Source organism: Arachis ipaensis, chromosome B10 (genome assembly GCF_059453495.1).
Source record: "Arachis ipaensis isolate K30076 ecotype BB chromosome B10, ASM5945349v1, whole genome shotgun sequence".
Classification (NCBI taxonomy): domain Eukaryota; kingdom Viridiplantae; phylum Streptophyta; class Magnoliopsida; order Fabales; family Fabaceae; genus Arachis; species Arachis ipaensis.
In genome coordinates, this window is record NC_142435.1 from 4,140,730 (window position 1) to 4,159,750 (window position 19,021).

The 19,021-nt window shown below is 33.8% G+C and overlaps 2 protein-coding genes across 2 annotated transcripts; one reads left to right on the top strand and one right to left on the bottom strand.

The window, feature by feature from the left end:
* Window positions 1–1,300: 1,300 nt before the first annotated feature.
* On the bottom strand, window positions 1,301–3,792 carry LOC148578980 (uncharacterized). Its single transcript, XM_088500764.1, has 3 exons — window positions 2,010–3,792; window positions 1,549–1,920; window positions 1,301–1,452 (listed from the first exon to the last, which is right to left on the bottom strand). The coding sequence occupies exons 1-3, from the start codon at window positions 3,790–3,792 to the stop codon at window positions 1,301–1,303; spliced, it is 2,307 nt and encodes a 768-aa protein (XP_088356890.1).
* A 9,265-nt stretch (window positions 3,793–13,057) lies between these two features.
* On the top strand, window positions 13,058–18,536 carry LOC107622980 (auxin response factor 3). The gene is made up of 10 exons (XM_016325067.3): window positions 13,058–14,107; window positions 14,382–14,438; window positions 14,881–15,063; window positions 15,261–15,345; window positions 15,417–15,672; window positions 15,967–16,086; window positions 16,176–16,251; window positions 16,961–17,117; window positions 17,205–18,139; window positions 18,237–18,536. Exons 1-10 carry the CDS (start codon window positions 13,793–13,795, stop codon window positions 18,252–18,254), a joined length of 2,202 nt encoding a protein of 733 aa, XP_016180553.1. The 5' UTR covers window positions 13,058–13,792; the 3' UTR covers window positions 18,255–18,536.
* Window positions 18,537–19,021: the final 485 nt, after the last annotated feature.

Sequence of the window (19,021 nt, forward strand, 5' to 3'; positions counted from 1 at the left end):
AGAGAGTTTGATTTATGTACTCTCACACAATTTTAAAAAACACAAAAAATTACCATATTAAAATATAGCACTCATTTTACTTTTATATCAAAATTTTTTAACCCCATATATATATATAATTTATATATATAGTTTTGAGATTAGAAAGGAATGTAGAGTGGTAGGGACAGCGGTTTAACCGGTGGAGTAGAGGGTGGTGAGTGACCCATTATTTTATGTGGTGATCCAAAATAAGGGCAAGAAAGTAGGGTCGTATAGGACTGGGTCTACCCTAAGAGCCTATGGCTAGGTTTTTGGGTTTGTCGCAATTGATGGCTTCTGATAAGGACGTGACCCTTTTTATTACTAGGACTGGGACTGAACACTCTTCACGTGAATTCTCAAATATACCCTTCTTATATTAATTATTTATGATGAAATTTCCAATATCATAGCGTGCAAGCACCACAACCACTTTGCCTGCTGGGTTCATTTTCATTCCCTCTTGGTCCATTGCTGCGACCTCTCTCTCCTTGGGATTCTACCCACTCCTCTCTTAATTTCATATTAATTATTTCCACCTTTAATAACCCCTTTATGGCTTCACCTCTAATAATCCCTCTCTAGTTAGTATTAGTCCATTAGATCTAGAGCTACAACTAGTTCTAAATAATTATGAGACATATTAAATATTGAAAACTTTATTATTGTCATTTGTTTATTTGTATTTATTTTAACAAAAATATTTAATAACAAAAAAATTCATAAAAAATAATCAGAATTTATTTTATTTTTACAATATTAAATAAAATAATTTTTTATTTTTTTCTTAATATTATCGTTATTTTAATATTGTTTAAGCCATCGTTACAATAAATCTTTATATTAATTAATAATGTAATATATGAAAAGGTGGCTTAAATAAATTATAAATAAACTGAATTATTATAATCAACAGTAAAATCCAAGGTTGCGAGAACCGGACCGGTCAATGAACCGATGAGGTCACTGGTTTAATGGTTCACTGGTTCGACCAGGGTTCAACCGGGGTTCAACCGGTTTAATTAAATATTAAATAAAATTATTAAAAAATTTAAAATAATCTTAAGTATATAAATTCAATAATTTCTAACTTAATAAAATTTAATATTTCACATAATAAATTATCCATTACTTAATATTAGAGGTTCACAAACAACTTCAAACATCAAAACTTATAACTAAACAAAAAATAAAACGTACATAATGACAAACCCATAATGTTCTACATTCAAAAGATACAATTACTAGCAAGCGTTCAACTAATCAAAGATTCAACTCATCAGAAATCATAATTATCATTAAGTGTTCCAACATCTCCATCATAAACAGGTAATCCAAAGCCACCATCATCAGAGGTACCACCAAAAGAAGCTGTATTTGAAGAATCAGCAACATTAGGGAAATCCACATCAAGTTCCACATCTCCTCCATCTAATAAAATAAAATAGAAAACCAAGAAAAAATTAAAGTTAGAACTTTACATCAGATATTGAGAGGAAATGAAACAAGTTTTGCTATTTCAATAACCTGTAGGATATGAAGGCATAGCATTATCCGTATAGATTAAATTTTCAATGCCTTCAATGTCTCCATTAGTAAATTCAGGATCTTCTTCATCCGGCATTACCCAAAAATCTACTGTGTCAATGCTTTGAATGTCAATTGGATCATAATTCTTCTTCTTGCGATGCATTCTAGATTGAAGGCGTAGATTATAAGTGACATAAACAATGTCACTTAGCCTTTGATGCTCTAATCGGTTCCTCCTCTTTGAATGGATTTGTTCAAAGAGGCTCCAGTTCCTCTCGCAGCCGGATGATGAAGATGTTTGATGAAGAAGACGAATTGCCATTTTTTGCAAGTTAGGAGCACTCCCACCGTGTAGCCTCCACCATTCACCTACCAGAATATGAAATTCAACTATCAATTCTCATTCAATATTTAAAAAACATTCAAAGTAAATTGAACATAGAAATTTAAATACTTACCAGGTTCAAGTCTCGTAATTGCTTTCAATGCACTTTCCCTTCCAAAACTTCCTTTTCGATCTCGATACAACTGTATCTCTTGCATTGCAGCAACCGAGTCATTGCAAAGAGTTTCAATATCAAATAAATCAAGCAAAGACCTCAAGATATTTGCCTTCTCAACAAACCCCTCACTATAGAAGTAATCTGGATTCAAAAAGTATGCTGCTGCATGGAGGTCACGCTTCAAATGCTTATCCCACCGCATTTTCAAGATACTTGTATAAGGTGTGTATGCAGATTTCCTATTTCTAAACATTGTCTTGATATTAATTTTGGCTCTTTGCATGCCTGCATACACAATACCCAGAGAAGGTTTCTCATCAGCATCAACAAGCCTCAATAACTTAATTAGAGGACCAACAAGCATAACAGTAGTCAAACAATCCTCCCAAAACTTACTATCCAAGATAATTGAACTAACCATCTTCCCATTGACACTCTTGGATAATTTATGAGAAGTAAAATATTTGTCAATCACCAATGCTTGCAAGTCTTGTTTATGATCATATATACTTTTCAAAGTAATGAAAACAGTAGCAAAACGTGTTACACCTGGTCGAACAATTTCTGTCCACTCTTTTCTTTTTCTAAGCCATGACAAGAAAATTATATGATTGTAAACAAAGACAGTCACTTTTGAAGCACGAGAGGCAAGGTCAGCTATGTGAGGAAGACTTGCTATGTCTTTTAAGATAAGATTGATGCAATGAGCAGCACAAGGAGACCAAAAAATGTTTGGATACTTTTCATGAATGAGTTTTCCAGCAGATACATAATTCGCAGCATTATCAGTAACCACATGCACAATGTTACTAGACCCAACCCATTCAATAACCTCAGCAAACAATTTAAACAAGGTATCGGCAGTTTTTATCATATCAGAAGCATCAACAAACTTAACAAATGACATACCAGCAGGACAATAAACTAAAAAATTAATTAACGTACGCTGCCTTTGATCAGTCCAGCCATCTGCCATCAGTGTACAACCAGTCCTTTTCCACGAGCTCCTATAACCTTCAACAAGTAACTGACACTCCTTCTTAAGATCGGCCAGCAAATGAACTCTCATTTCGTCATACGACGGTCCCTTGAAACCAGGTCCAATTGCAGCAACGCCGTCCAAGGCAGGTTGAAAGTAAGGCGATTGAATTGCATTGAATGGAATCCGTGCATCAATGATCCATCTTGCAAGCCCCAACTTAACCTTGTGTTTAACTTGTTTACTGGCCAAGACACTTTTCAAAGCTGGTTGAGAGCCTGGCGTAGTCCTTTCCTTAAAATAACTTCCAATTGGAGTAGCAGCAATCGCTCTTCTCTTTCCTTTGTCTCCCATTGTTGCAGGAGCCGGAGGTTGTACAGGATTAGGCGCTTCACCCTCTTCTTCCGCTTCTCTTTCACTTTCCACATCATAACACTCAGATGTAAATTTTCTTTTTTCTGCCTTATTTTTTTTGTTTTCCTCCAAAAGCCTTTTGAATTGAAGCTCAACATCTTCAGTTACTTTGTTACAAACTTTAATTTGTCCAGGGATCTTTGCAAGATGATATTTCATTCTATATATCCCCCCTCCATTATAAGTATTCAAGCAGAAAATACATGTATATTGAGCCTTGTTATTTTTGTCATACCTCACTGTGAAATACTGCCAAGCTGGATCAGATTTACCTCTAGATGAACCAATTTGAGAATTTTGAGCAGCATTATCTTGTGGCTGTGAGTTACTTTGTGATTGTTCCATCTAAAACAATCAAAAACAGAACAGGCAGCATAGAGAATCAAAAACTATTTCCATCAAACAGAACAGGCAGCGAATTCATACAATATACAGTATAAAAGAAATCATGCGGAGAACTTAAGGTAACATAATGTATCATTCTATTGTAACCGTATATATAATGAAGCAGTGCAGGTATCCATTTTTTCCATCATAGTTAGCTACTTAGCTTATCTGCCATAAAAACAATGAGAAGAGACATCATCATATCTTATCCATTAATAATGCAATTCCTTCAACTCCGGACAGACAGAGTGGACCACATCTCAGTTTTCTTATTTACATCCCCTTCTCTTTTTGTTTTGGATTTGGGCGTGAATAGAAAGAAAACTCCAAACCGTGACAATTCCCAATCACAATGTCAAGTTATCAGCACAAAATGTTGACAAAAACAAATCAACAAAGAAAAATTCAACACTTGAGTGAAGCAGATTTTTTAGTATGGTCTTCAAACCTTTTTATACAAAATAAGAGAGGCTGATATCAGGTAGCAATAACAGAACAGCCAGCATAGATCAAACAGAATGGTAGAGCATAGAGCAAACAGAAGCAAACAGAAGCAAACAGAACAGAACAGAACAGAAGCAAACAGAGGCTGATATCAGAAGCAAACAGAATGGTAGAGCAAAGAACAAACAGAAGCATAGAGCATATTCATGAACCAGCAAACAGAACAGAATAGGCGAGCTAGAAGGAAGCATGTTCAAAATCAAGACAAGAAAAGCAGTCTTACCGGCGAATGAGAGGCGGGCTCGGCGAGCTTGTCGAGGTTCGGCGACGAGGAGGCGGGCTCAACGCGGTGGTCGTCGCGGCTGCTGAGGAGCGCTGCTGGGTGGCGAATGGGGAGCGATGCTGGGTCGCGATTCGCGAATGAGGAGCGCTGCTGGAATCTGGAGCTTGGTGGGCGGTGGCAATGGTGGCCTTGGTGGATGAGGGGGGAAGAAAGGGGAGGAGGCTGACTGGCTGAGAGTGAGAGCTTCGGGGTCGGGGGTGAGCTTGGTGGCAGGCTGATTGATTAGGGTTCCTTCGTTAGGGTGAGCTTGGTGAGCTTAACGCGTTTCCCTCTTTTCTTTTTTTTTTTTTTTTTTTTTTATATATAGCCAAAACGACGTCGTTTGGCTTATAAATTTCGAAACCACTGAACCGTAATAAAACCGGTCGGTTCTTCCGGTTCGCCGGTTAACCGCCGGTTCGACCGGTTTTTTGCCACACGGTTTTGGAGGTCACCCAGACCGGCCAAGTAACCGGTTCCCGGTTTTTTCGGTTGAACCGATCGGTCCGGTCCGATTTTCAGAACCATGGTAAAATCTATCTTACTAATTTAGTGACAAGTCATTATATAAAGAGAATCAAATATTCTTACAACGAATGAGAATAATAAATTTATGTTAATTAACAAGTGCCTTATCAAATATTTTTAAAAAGTTTGTATTAAAAAAATTAAAAATAGTAAGTTTTAAAAATTATATTGCATAGGAAATAATTTTTTAACTTGCTAATAATGATAAAAAGTTTTACACAACATTATAAAGAATTTAAAAGATCATATAATTAAAATAATGTGTTTGGATATTTTTTAATTTAAGTAGTGACTTAAAAAAACCTTATTAATATGTATCTTAAAAATACATGTTTAAAAACACCATAAAAATATTTTATTAAAAAAGATTATTATACTCTTTTTTTTTTACCAAAGATATGAGACTCGAATCCGCAACCTCTTGATTGAGTATGGGGAGACTATGCCATTTGAGCTATTACTCATTGACTAAAATTTGGAAAATAGGAGACTCGAACCTGCAACCTCTTAATTGAGTATGGAGAATCTATGCCATTTGAGTTATAACTCATTGACAAAGATTATTATACTCTTACTTTACATCTTTTATTAAATTAATATCAATATCTCACATTAATTCAGCTCCTGTTGTATATAGGTACATACATTTAAAACAAGATGGATACAGGAGAGACAAACGATACTATTGTTCACCTACACTTAAATACAATAATGAATTTTAGCAAAAACATAAGACATCATATAATTAAAACTATAATGCGACATCGCACCAAAAGAATTTATTATCATATATGCACGAGCTCAAGGGACTTGATAATAAAACTAATTAATTTCATAAGAAACTAAGAAAGTTGTCTATGTACGATGTCATAATTGCTTGGCCTCCCTCCTTCGTTCGATCAATCATAGAGTAGTTTGAAGCTTTTCTTTGAAAAATCACACACATTATTATTGTTATTTGAGCTTCAGGAGAAAATTAAATTATGCACAGTAGATGCATTGAAGAAACTATTGCGTGCTTTTAATTAAAGCAACCTCTTTTTTGGTATTGATTAAAGACTGCTTTATAATGCTACATGCAAAATATATACAATTTCTTATGTGCCTTGAAGATGAGAAATTGATTTGCTTCTCTTTACCAATATTACTGCTGCTATTTATTTCTTGTCTCCTTTTTCCATTAATACATTATCATATGGATTGCAACACTTTAAAGCTTTTCTCACTTTTGCCTACTCTCATCAGTTGCAAATATTTTGCACTATCTAGTATAGATCGCGTGATATAAATTCTGTTACACATTAATTATTAGAGTTTAATTAATATGTGTTCTAAAGATACATAATAAATTTATTATTAACAAAAAATTTAAAATAAATGTATTAAAATTTAAATTTTAATTTGTAAACTTAACATGAATTTTTACGATATAAAATAGTTAAACCCTAATTATTAATGTACAATCTACTTGTTCCATTTCATATTGCAGTTTTATTTACATGTATTTCTCTTGATAAAAATTATATTCTTTAGAGATTAATTTGAAATGTTTGATTTTTTAAAGATTAAATTAATGTATGCATAATTTGTTAGGGCTTATCTTTATTAAACTACTCTTTTACCTTAGTCCATGACAATAATAAAGAAATCTCGTGACCCATAAATTTACACTCTTCAATCCTCAAACCTCACATTCCTTCCTGCTATTTATATCACACATCTTCCAATTTCATTGCAATCACCACAATACACTTTTCATCATTCTCACCCAATCCAAGTATTCCGATTCGTACGTTCAATGATTTATACTATGCATTTCCAAGTTCCCTTTCTCCATTACTTTGTTGTTATTCTCTTCACCCCATGCCCTAACTGCGACTGATAGGAACATGAAAACGGACTATTAGTTAAACGATGGTACACAACCAATCACATCTTCCCAGAATACATAAATTCAATTGCAATTTTAGTCTTTATTATCTTATTTTATCTTATCTTATCTTTATCTTATCTTATATTATCTTTATTTGTTTTTATCTTTCATAGAACAATGTTTTATATATATATTTAGTTTTACCTTCATAATTTACACTTCAATTCAATTCAATTCAATCAATCAACAATCAATAAAACTTCTTTATCTTTTACAATTCTATTATTTTTGCATACTCTTTCCGTTTTATCATGGTATCAGAACCTTGGTATCCTCCTTGAGAAGGATATATAAGTTATCATCTTTTCGGCTAGAAATCACCATGCTTCTTTTTCAATCTCCTCTCACAATGAATAATCAATCTTCCAATTCAGTTCAAGATCCAACCAATCTTTGTTAAATGCATCCAAGTGAAAATTCTACCCCAGTTTTGGTTACCCCGGTTCTTTACCAGCAATTTCGCCTGCACCTACCTTCTTCCAAGAGTTTCGTCTGCATTCTGTTTCAGCAGTCATGTCTGCATTCTATTTCAGCAAGTTCAATCTACATCTGTTTTTAGCAGTTTCATATGCACTCTTATCGCGCTCTATGCGCCATCTTTCTTATCGCACTTTACCCGCCCTCTCTTATTGCGCCATACGCGCCCTCTAAAGATCAATCTTATTGCGCTCTACGCGCTTACTTTTCATTTTTCTTTTGAAGATCGCTGCTCAAGCATAGCATCTCCTTTTATATTTTTGCCGCCGGCAGCTCAAGTTCCGCCGCACGCATTTTTTGAAGATCGCTGCTAAAGCACAGCATCTCCCTTTATATTTTTGCCTCCAGTAGCTCAAGCTCCGCCACACGCATTTTTTGAAGATCGCTGCTCAAGCACAGCATCTCCTTTTATATTTTTGCCGTCGGCAGCTCAAGTTCCGCCGCACGCATCTTCCTCCGCGTCGCAGACGCGTTTTTCTCAACAATTTCATCGGAACTTATCCAAACTGTGGATTATTGATATCTTCCATCCATCAGCTTGCGGGGGCGTATTAAACTACTCTTCCACCTTAGCCCATGACAATAATAAAGAAGTCTCGTGACCCACAAATTCACACTCTTCAATCCTCAAATCTCAGATCCCTTTCCTGCTATTTATATCACACATCTTCCAATTCAATTGCAATCACCACAATACACTTTTCATCATTCTCACCATTCTCACCCAATCCAAGTATTCCGATCCGTATGTCCAATGACTTATACTACGCATTTCCAAGTTCCCTTTCTCCATTACTTTGTTGTTATTCTCTTCACGGCTGCAACCACCACGTTCTTGCCACTGCCGCCTGTTGAAGCGGTTGGCGGGGGCGGAGAGTGGCAGCTCCTACAGAAAAGCATTGGCATTGTGGCCATGCACATGCAGCTTCTACACAACGACCATATCGTAATCTTCGACCGCACCAACTTTGGATTATCCAACCTCTCATTACCCAACGCCAGATGCTGTAGAAACCCGCGAGAGATGGTCGTTAAAAACGATTGCACAACACACTCAGTCGAATACGATGTCGTTGCCAACAGCTACCGCGCCCTGTTTGTGGAAACCGACACGTGGTGCTCCTCCGGCGCGGTGACGCTGGACGGCACATTCGTCCAAACCGAAGGTTTCAACGATGGCGAGTGTGTCGTCAGGACCTTCACCCCGTGTCCTAACTGCGACTGACGGGAACATGAAAACGGACTATTAGTTAAACAATGGTACACAACCAATCACATCTTGCCAGAATACATAAATTCAATTAAAATTTTAGTCTTTATTATCTTATCTTATCTTATCTTATCTTTATCTTATATTTAGTTGCTCTTATCTTATCTTTATTTACTTTTTTCTTTCATAGAACAATGTTTTATATATATATTTAGTTTTACCTTCTTAATTTACACTTCAATTCAATTCAATTCAATCAATCAACAATCAATAAAATTTCTTCATCTTTTACAATTCTATTATCTTTGCATACTCTTTTCGTTTTATCAATCTATACCGTTTCCCGTGATCATTGATATATTTGATAAAATATAACACTATTAGTCATAGACACGTAACAAATTATATTAAAAAAAGTTAGAGAATTATCATAATTTATTATTTTTTGTTATCAGTTAATTATTAATATTTAAAGATATGAAATAAATATGTTATTAAATTATTAAATTAAATAAATTATATTAAAAAAAGTTAAATTAATAATAAAGTGATAATAAAAAATAAGAAATTTTAATAATTCCTAATATTATTTTTCGTTAATATTTATGCCTAATCCGTGTTTTTTACCCCTTAACTTTTTGGAGTGTGGGTTTTTCCCAACTCAGAGAACTGAGAAGCATACTGCATCGAAAGTAAAGCTGAATATGTACATTACTCAATTCTCTCCCCGTGATCACCAACGTTGCCATGCTCAATGTTTGACTAATAATCTTCAGAGATTATTATTATTATTATTATTATTATTATTATTATTATTATTATTATTATTAGAGTTTTTAAATTTTTTTTGTTTTATTTTGATAAGTAATCATTTTAAACTTTCTTTTTTTTTTTGCAAAAAGCATAAAACTATATTCTAATTTAAGTTGAAAAAATCCAAACACAAACATTCTTCACATAAGCACAAATAATGTTGCCATGTTGGTGAAAAAAAAAAGGAAGCATATATATATATACATCATTATTTGATTTCATGATGGTAATCTTATCCCGTGTTGAAAAATGACATGATACATAATATAAGTGTCTGGCCAAAAAGTTCGTAACATTTTTATTCTCCAAAAAATATTTGTCTTTATTTATAAGGATAAAAAAATATTTTATATAGATAAAACTTTATTTACGTATCTTAGCTTGTTCATTAGTTTTGCTAAAGCAATACACAAATACAAATGTTTTGTATCTAGATATTTTGTATATCTACATCTTTATGTCTACTAATATATAAATATTTATTAATGTACTTATCATTTATTTTCTTATGAATTAAATAATAATAATAATAATAATAATAATAATAATAATAATAATAATAATAATAATAATGAGGTTTATTAAGATAATAAATATCTAATATTCTAACAAAAAGATTTTAGATTCGAATTTTTGAAATAATAAAAATATTTTTTTATTGATTATATATATATATATATATATATATATATATATATATATATATATATATATATATATATATATATATATATATATATATATATACATTAAAAGATATTTTATGAAATAAATAATTTATCTCATGTATATTCTTTATATGACAAAGTATTAAATTAGTCCCCTAATTTAGACGTAATCTTATTTTGATACTTAAGGTTTAATCTAGATAATAAGTACAAGTTCTAAAGACACAAAATCAAGCGTGGATGCATCGACACATTTATTTATCATCATTCTCCTTAGTTTTATAGAAAATATTTCATTTAAATTGTAAGAAAAATAATAAATAAATGTATTGATGCATCCACGATGAATTTTGTGCTTCTAGAGCTTGTACTTGTTTTCCAAATTATCGATCTTGTTTTTGTAGTGCTGTCATGTAGGACATTATGTTAATTATTTAATTTTGACCTCACGGTAAGACTATATTAAAGCTAAATAAATTTTTTTTTGAATTCAAATAGAACACTTTAAATTTTAAAAACTAAAACAGAATTACGTCTAAACGTAAGAGACCAATTTAATACTTATAGTATATATATTAACCAAATGGAGCCTACCTAATGATGGTGTTGTGTCCATAATAAATATCCATGGATTACCTCCTTTCACCATTTTCTGCCTAACATAGAGATATTCCTTGCTAATTAAACTTGTTGACCAATGTCTACATTATTTGCTGGTCATATTGGCCTAAAAATTTATATAGTTATGCATCATCCTCTATACCAAGCTTTTAATTCTTATGTATTGATCATCACTAATATTATTTAAGTTTTTAAATATTTAACTAGTTAGTAATTTTCAGAAAACAGTAAAGAAAAAAACCGGCAATATTGGAATATAATTTTATTGTCATATTTTCTGCTAAAATCATGTTTAGAATCTGACATGTTTTCTAACTTTACAGCAACTTAGCAATATATATATTTAAAAGAGAAAGGTGTAAGCATGGACATGAATGATTAAACTAACATGCCATATTTAAAAGAAACTTTTCCATTAATTTACCAGTTGCATAATTGGTTAGGCTTAGTGATCTATCTGGATTTATCATTACTTTTTGTCTAAGTAAGCAGCCAATAATAATGATGATATATAGGACCCTAATGACAAAGTCAAAACTTGAGTTAGCAAAGTAATTGGCCGTTTTTGTAAAGCGAAAAAAAAATAATAATATATGAATATGCTTAAAAACACCATACAACTATATAATAAAATTCCATTTGTCTTTCACTTGTCTATTTATTATTCTTTTAGCTGTTAAGGTTAATTGTCAACGTTTACCATTAAAGTCTGCCAAATATGAGCATTTATAATGAAAGTGATTATTTATATAAATATATCTTTATAATAATAATAATTTATTAGATAATTTGATATCTTTTATTAAATTAATTAATATCATATGTATTAATATCTTAATTATTTTTCTCATGAAATTATTAATAACTATTATTAATAAATTTAAGGATTATGTTATGTATATACTATAATTCGCCACTAAAATCAGTTACTAGTATAAAATATATGTTAAAATATAAATACAGATTAAAAATAAATTAAACTATATACGTATTTATATACAAATATATTAGTGGCTGATTTTAATAACTAATTTTAATGTACGAATAACATTTTTATAAATTTAAATTATGTAAAACTTGAATTTGCCAAATTTGTTTTTCTATCTATCCTTTCTTAATCTCTTTATATTTCATGTTTTGTGATGATAATCTCTTTATATTTTAAAGAAAAGGGGTAAAATATGGGTTAATAGTTACTCCACTGTTAACCTATATTTATTCTTTAGTTACTCCACTCACAATTATCGTCAACGATTGATAATGTAAAATGTTAACTGATAGCATACATGACACATAACATGTTCAATTAGACATTAACTAAATATATTTACGGAAATTATCAATTTAGTCACTGTGTCATATTAGGAATAGGATTTTTGTAATTGAGTAAAATGACTAAATTAATAAATTTTCATAAAATATTTGGTTAATATCCAATTAGACATATTAGGTATTATATATGTTATCAATTAACGTTTTACAACATCAATCTTTAAAAAAAATTGTTAATGGAGTGATTAGAGGACAAATATAATTAATTCACAATCTTTAAATGACAAATTTGATTGAAAAATATTTAAAAAATAAATTTAAAAAAATCTTATATTTTAAAACTAATTTCAACTCCATAAAATATTCTACCCTAATAACTATATCCCAATGTTGGCAATTGCAAAAATACAATACGAATTTATTTATTAGGGTAAAACCCACATACCACAAGTCCACAATGCAAAAAATGGTGCAATACAAGTACTTAGGCCTCTTCAAGTCCGTACAGAAACAGTATCCTAAATGGGTAGGAGAATCTCTGTACACAATCCAATAGCAATGGTCAACAAAATTAAAAAAAAAAAAAAAAGAAAGTTAAGTGTAAAGAATACCATTATGGAAACTGAGATGTAATCAAAATCTAAAGTGATGAAACAGAACCATAGAGTGACCTAATCTTAAAAATTGTTGACATCAAAACCATGTTGTTGTGAGGTGTTGTGTGTTAAGGTTAAACAAAGAGGGATAGGTGTGAGATTTGGTGAAGTAGAAGGGGACAGAATAGACATCCGCCCGGAAATACAGGGCTGCCGTACAGTCTTAAATTACCCTTTTTATTTTATTTATCTATATTCAGTTTCTTTTATTTTATTTTATTATTTATTTATTTATTATTGGTCTTTATAGCCATCAAAACATTGTGAGGCACTACTACTACTACTACTACAGTCTCTGCTGTGTTGTGTTCTTTCTTTTCTCTCTCTACTTTCTCTGCCACACATCACACCCAACAGTCTCAGCATTGCAGCAACTGCAGCACTGCTCCTGCTTCAGCCTGCAGCCAAGCAAAAAAGCCCCTCCAATAAATTATTAAAAAAAGATTATTTTTTTATAATAAAAAATAGTTAAATAGATGAGAGAGAGAGAGAGAGAGAGAGAGAGAGAGAGAGAGAGAGAGAGAGAGAGAGGGATAAAAAACCCATTTTTATATTGCTCCAACTTAAATCCCAATGAAAGCTTGATTTGATGCTACCCCAAAAAAACCCAATCACTCATTCATTCGCATCGCTCCACTCTTGTTCACTCCTCCAGCCAAAACCAACAATAAAGTAAAAGAAAAGAACCCCCCCAAAAAAAGAAACAAAGGGGGGAAAATAATATTAGCAGAGAGAGTGTGATAGCTCAGTGTGTGTGTGAGAGAGAGAGAAAGAAGACACAGAAAGAGGGTCTCTTTCTTTTTGGGAGTATTGGGGTCAGCCTCTTTTAGCAATGCCAAAGTTGCTCTTAACAACAGAACCCTTCACGCTCTCTGAAAAATGCAGACATGAAAAAACCACTCCTTCAAATCTCCCCTGTCTTCCTCTTTCTCTTTCAAAGTATTTCCTTTTCTTCTTCTTCAGACACTCTTTTTAGATTCCCTAACATTGCAACCAGCACTGGGTTCTGTTCCCATGGGGTTGATTGATCTCAACACCACAGAGGAAGATGAAGCACAAACACCATCATCCGCTTCCACGGGCTCTGCTTCATCACCTTCTCACTCTGGTATAAGCACTTCAGCTTCAGCTTTGGCTCCACCTTCTTCTTCTTCTGTGTGCTTGGAGCTATGGCACGCTTGTGCTGGCCCTATGATCTCTCTCCCAAAGAAAGGAAGCGTGGTTGTGTACTTACCACAAGGCCACTTTGAACAGGCTCAGGATTTTCCCGTCACTGCCTATAACATCCCACCTCATGTCTGCTGTCGTGTTCTTGATGTCAAGCTCCATGTAAAGTCTCTCTCATTCTCAAATTTGACAGCTTTTTCTTCTGGGAATGTTTTCTTTGTTTATGTTTGCTGAGCAAATTTTGTTGGGTAAAATGATTTACTTGCCAAGTTTTAGCAATTTGTGACTGACCTGTGTTTTGTATATTATTATTACTGCAATGTGATTTTGATAGGTCAAGGAAAAATATCCTTTGCCCCTTTGTGCTGGTGTAAAGGTGGCTATAGTTTGGCTTGTGTTGAAAATTTCATGAAATGTTTGTTCTTTTTCTGAGCAGGCAGAGGAAGGCAGTGATGAAGTCTATTGCCAGGTCTTGTTGGTTCCTGAAAGTGAGGTGAGGTTTATACACGACTATGAGTTCTGAATTATGAATTTAGGATATTTATGATCTTAATTTGTTTTAGTTTAGATTTGAAGAAGACATTGAGAAACATACTTCAAATTCTCTCAACATTTTAGTACTACTTAGTGCCTAGACCTTAGGGGTCAATTAAAAGTAAGATTGACTAAGCTTTGCTTAATTTAGCTTTGTGTCATGTTTCTGGGAACCAAATAACACAAAAAGTACACAACGGTACCTGTGTATTTGTCTATGTTACCTAGCTCTTCAACTTTACTTTCTAACTGGTAAAAGAGAAGTACAAAGTTTCTTGTTAGAAGAGTGAAAGGGAAAGGAAAGATATGTGTTTACTATTAAATGAAGCGCCTCTATTAGTTGATTTCTTTTATTCAAAAAACAAAAAAAAGATGCTTGAACTTGGTTACTATAATTGTAGCAAGTGGAGAAAAACTTGCGGCATGGGGTAGTTGATGCTGATGGTGAAGAAGATGATACTGAAGCTGTGGTGAAGTCAACAACACCCCATATGTTTTGCAAGACTCTTACTGCTTCTGACACTAGCACTCATGGTGGATTTTCTGTGCCTCGTCGAGCAGCTGAAGATTGCTTTCCTCCTCTGGTAAATTATGAACTATGAGGCACTCCTTTCTCCTTGTCAAAGAGGATTGTTCAAATAATTTATCCTACTTTTATATGCTGCAGTCAAGTCTGATCCTCTAAATGTTCTGTTGATGTGGTGAAGTTAGCAGATCTAAGACTTTTGTTCTTTCATTATCTTTATAACAATTTGAAATTATGTTTTATTGCTCACTTTAGGATTACAGTCAACAGAGGCCTTCACAAGAGCTTGTGGCGAAGGATTTGCATGGCCTTGAATGGAGGTTTAGACATATATACAGAGGTATCTCATTCATTACCATTCTTATGTGTCTGCATGCGCGGAGTAATCATTTCTTGTCTTTTTATGAGCAGGGCAGCCACGGAGACATTTGCTCACAACTGGATGGAGTGCATTTGTGAACAAGAAGAAGCTTGTGTCTGGAGATGCTGTGTTATTCCTTAGGGGTGACGATGGAGAATTAAGACTAGGGATTCGTAGGGCTGCTCAGTTGAAGAATGGTGGTATCTTTGCCACTCCTTCTATTCAGCAACTGAATCCTGGCTCAGTCATGAATATTATTAATGCTTTGTCTTCGAGAAGTGCCTTTAGTGTTTGCTATAATCCAAGGTGTTTATCTTCTTCACCAGATATTGACATTTTGTTCATCCCTTATGTCAAATACAGTCATTACTTATCAATTAGATTTTTCAACATAGCTGCTATTGTTTATTGGCAAACTTAATTATGTTTTTTTATGTTCATGTGTATATAGAGTCAACTGTGGACAACACTGTTATATTGTTATGAACTTCACAACTAAAAACTCTTTAAAACAATTGGTGGCAACAAGTGCATAGAGCCTTGCTGAACTTATGCTTTGGTCTCATCTCTCTTCCCATCTAATGCATTGATCCCTTGCAGGGTGAGCTCCTCGGAATTCATCATACCGCCCCACAAATTTTTAAAGAGCCTTGATTTTTGTTATTCAGTTGGAATGAGGTTCCAGATGCGCTTCGAAACTGAAGATGCTGCAGAGCGCAGGTTTGTCAGTCACTCAGTTGTCTTGTTTAAACCTGCTCTATATAATCAACCTATCACCAAATGATATCACTCAAACTTCTCTTGAGCAGATTCACTGGATTAATTGCTGGCATTGGTGATGCGGATCCAGTTAGATGGCCAGGTTCAAAATGGAGATGCCTTCTGGTATGTTGCCGTGATAATTCTACAATCAAATATGGTTATTGTTTTTTAGCATGAGCATGTGGCTGTGTTTTCATATTGCAAGGCTTGATAATTTTATGCTGATGAGTAAGACCTCAAAAATAAAATTGATTTACTTCCTCTGAAGAATCTAATGACTCCTGTATATTTGGCCCTAAGCATGCAAATTAAATGTTGCATGTCTTAACATGGATACCAGGTTATAGGAAAATCTGTATCCTAGAACTAAAGCCAACCTTAATGTATACTAATGCTAACAATGTGCCTCCAATAATGCTTTTGAAATGCTAGGTACCTAAACCATAAGCCATGGCAGTCCAAGGTAGAAAACATAAAATTCAGCTATCATTTTAATTTCAAAATCCACAATGATGATGACAGCCTAATCTGTTGGCTTCACATGAGAGAAATAAAACCAATAACAGTAGAGTAGTCTACTTATTGCTAGTGACATCTTTATTACTCGTTGTTGGTTATCATCCATCTGATTAGACTGTTTGCATGTTTAATTAGGAAATTTCAGCTGGAGTACCTATATAAATATAAATTTGTTTGCTTTGTTATCACATTGACATCAAAATAGATTCCTTGTTTTCTATTTGTAGTTATTAGTCAGGTCTATGTTGTGGTCATTACTTTTTTTTTTTTTTAATATCAAAATAGAAGGTAACAAGAAGTTCTTATCCTACAGGTAAGGTGGGATGATGTTGAAGCAGGTAGGCATAACAGGGTTTCCCCATGGGAGATTGAGCCATCTGGGCCTGCTCCTACTTCCAATAACTTGATGGCAGCCGGTTTGAAGAGGAGCCGAATTGGATCTTCAGGGAAACTAGAATTTCCACTTCCCAGTAAGTTTACATTTTCCTTTTGTTTATTTGAGCAGTTTTACATCATGCATCAACATTGATAAGATGTTGACTTATTGCTCATTACAGATGGGATTGGAACATCAGACTTTGGGGAATCATTGAGGTTCCGGAAGGTCTTGCAAGGTCAAGAAATTTTGGGTGTTAATACCCCTTATGATGGTATTAATTCTCAGAGTCCAAGGTTATCCGAGTTAGGGAGGTGTTATCCTGGTTCTATTGGTTCTGGGACATCGGTTGTAGGAAGTAATATCAGAATCCCTCAAGCCGGCTCTGATTTTTCCTACAACAATGGCACAGGCTTTGGGGAATCATTCCGGTTCCAAAAGGTCTTGCAAGGTCAAGAAATATTTCCAAGCCAACCATATGGAAGGGCCTTGTCTTTTGATGAGGCTCGCACAAATGGTCGCTTTGGACTTTTTGATGGTTATCATCTGGTTAGCCCCAGAAATGGATGGTCAACCCAGGTGCATGACAATCCATCACATCTGCATGCATCTGTAGCATCAATGCAAGTGTCGTCTCCTTCATCTGTGTTAATGTTCCAGCAAGTGGTTAATCCTCTTTCAAACTCTGATTATGATAAAAAGAGTAACCAGGAGATAGAGGGTACAGTCCATTACCGGCGTCCCTATGCAACTGAAGTGAAAGGTGGAACATTTGCATCGTTCCCAACTGATGAGCCTATTTTCTCTGGAAGAGCTAAGGAAGATATGAACTCCCTTGGCATGTTTAACTTCCATAATCAGTTGGGCACTTCAAAGTCTGTTGAATCAGCATTGACAATGAGAGAAAGTCAAGAGTTGGCATCTTCGTGTAAAAGTAGCTGCAGACTCTTCGGATTCTCTTTAACCGAGGACCCTCACATTGCAAACAAGGAGGCTGACCGACCTTTGATCACTCGGCAATTGAGTTCAGTCCCTACATTTACTCAACACGCCGAAGATAGTTTTCCTCCCGGCCATTCTCTCAGGACTAAAGCTGTTGAGAGTAACTTCACCAAAGTAAGTGATTTTCATTTAGTCATTATTGGCATATATAGTGTGTAGTTATGATCTCCTTGAATCACTGATCTTAGATATTTGTTCATATTCTTTGTAGGGTGTGTTGCAGTGTTGAGCTGAGAATCCTGATGTGTACTAGAAAGTAGTATTATGACACTGACTTCAGGTAGCTGAAGAAAGTGTCTAGTTCCAGTTGTTTGGTGATTTGTTATGATAACTCTGGATTTGTTTGAAGGAAAACTTTGGATGATTTGTTCTTAAATTGGCTTATGACCAATTAACTGCTTCTGTAACAAATCTTTTTATGCATGCTCACTGACATATTGGAGATGCAACTATGTAAGACACTTTTATGGCAAACCTTATGCATTTTTATTCATGTTCTTAACAAAATAAACTAGATATTTTGGTATAATAGCTCTAGTTGCTAGGCTGAGTATCCTATAAACTAGACTTAAAGATTATATAGTTGCAATAATGGAATCAGTCTTGCTGAATGTGACATCTTAACGGTCATGTTCATGGAATGAAATAATATCTAAGTTGCAATACAATAATTATATTGAAATCATTTAATATTTGAAAGTGACTGTGGCAACTCAATGACATGTTACATTACAGGGCCCAAGCATCACACTTTATGAGCAATGTAAAGCCTTCATCACATTAAACTTCCTAGGGTAATATACAAGCACCAAAGTGGTTGGTAATTTAATGTTCTTAAATGAATGAGGTTTAGGCTATTCTCACTTTGCAACTTGAGGCTAGGTTTATGGATTTTTATTTTATAAAAGGAGTGAGTTTTCATCACAAAGTTTACAAAAGTCAAACAAGCATTAAATTTTGATCTCTTGGCAATTGTTAAGTACAAAGTTGAAATTT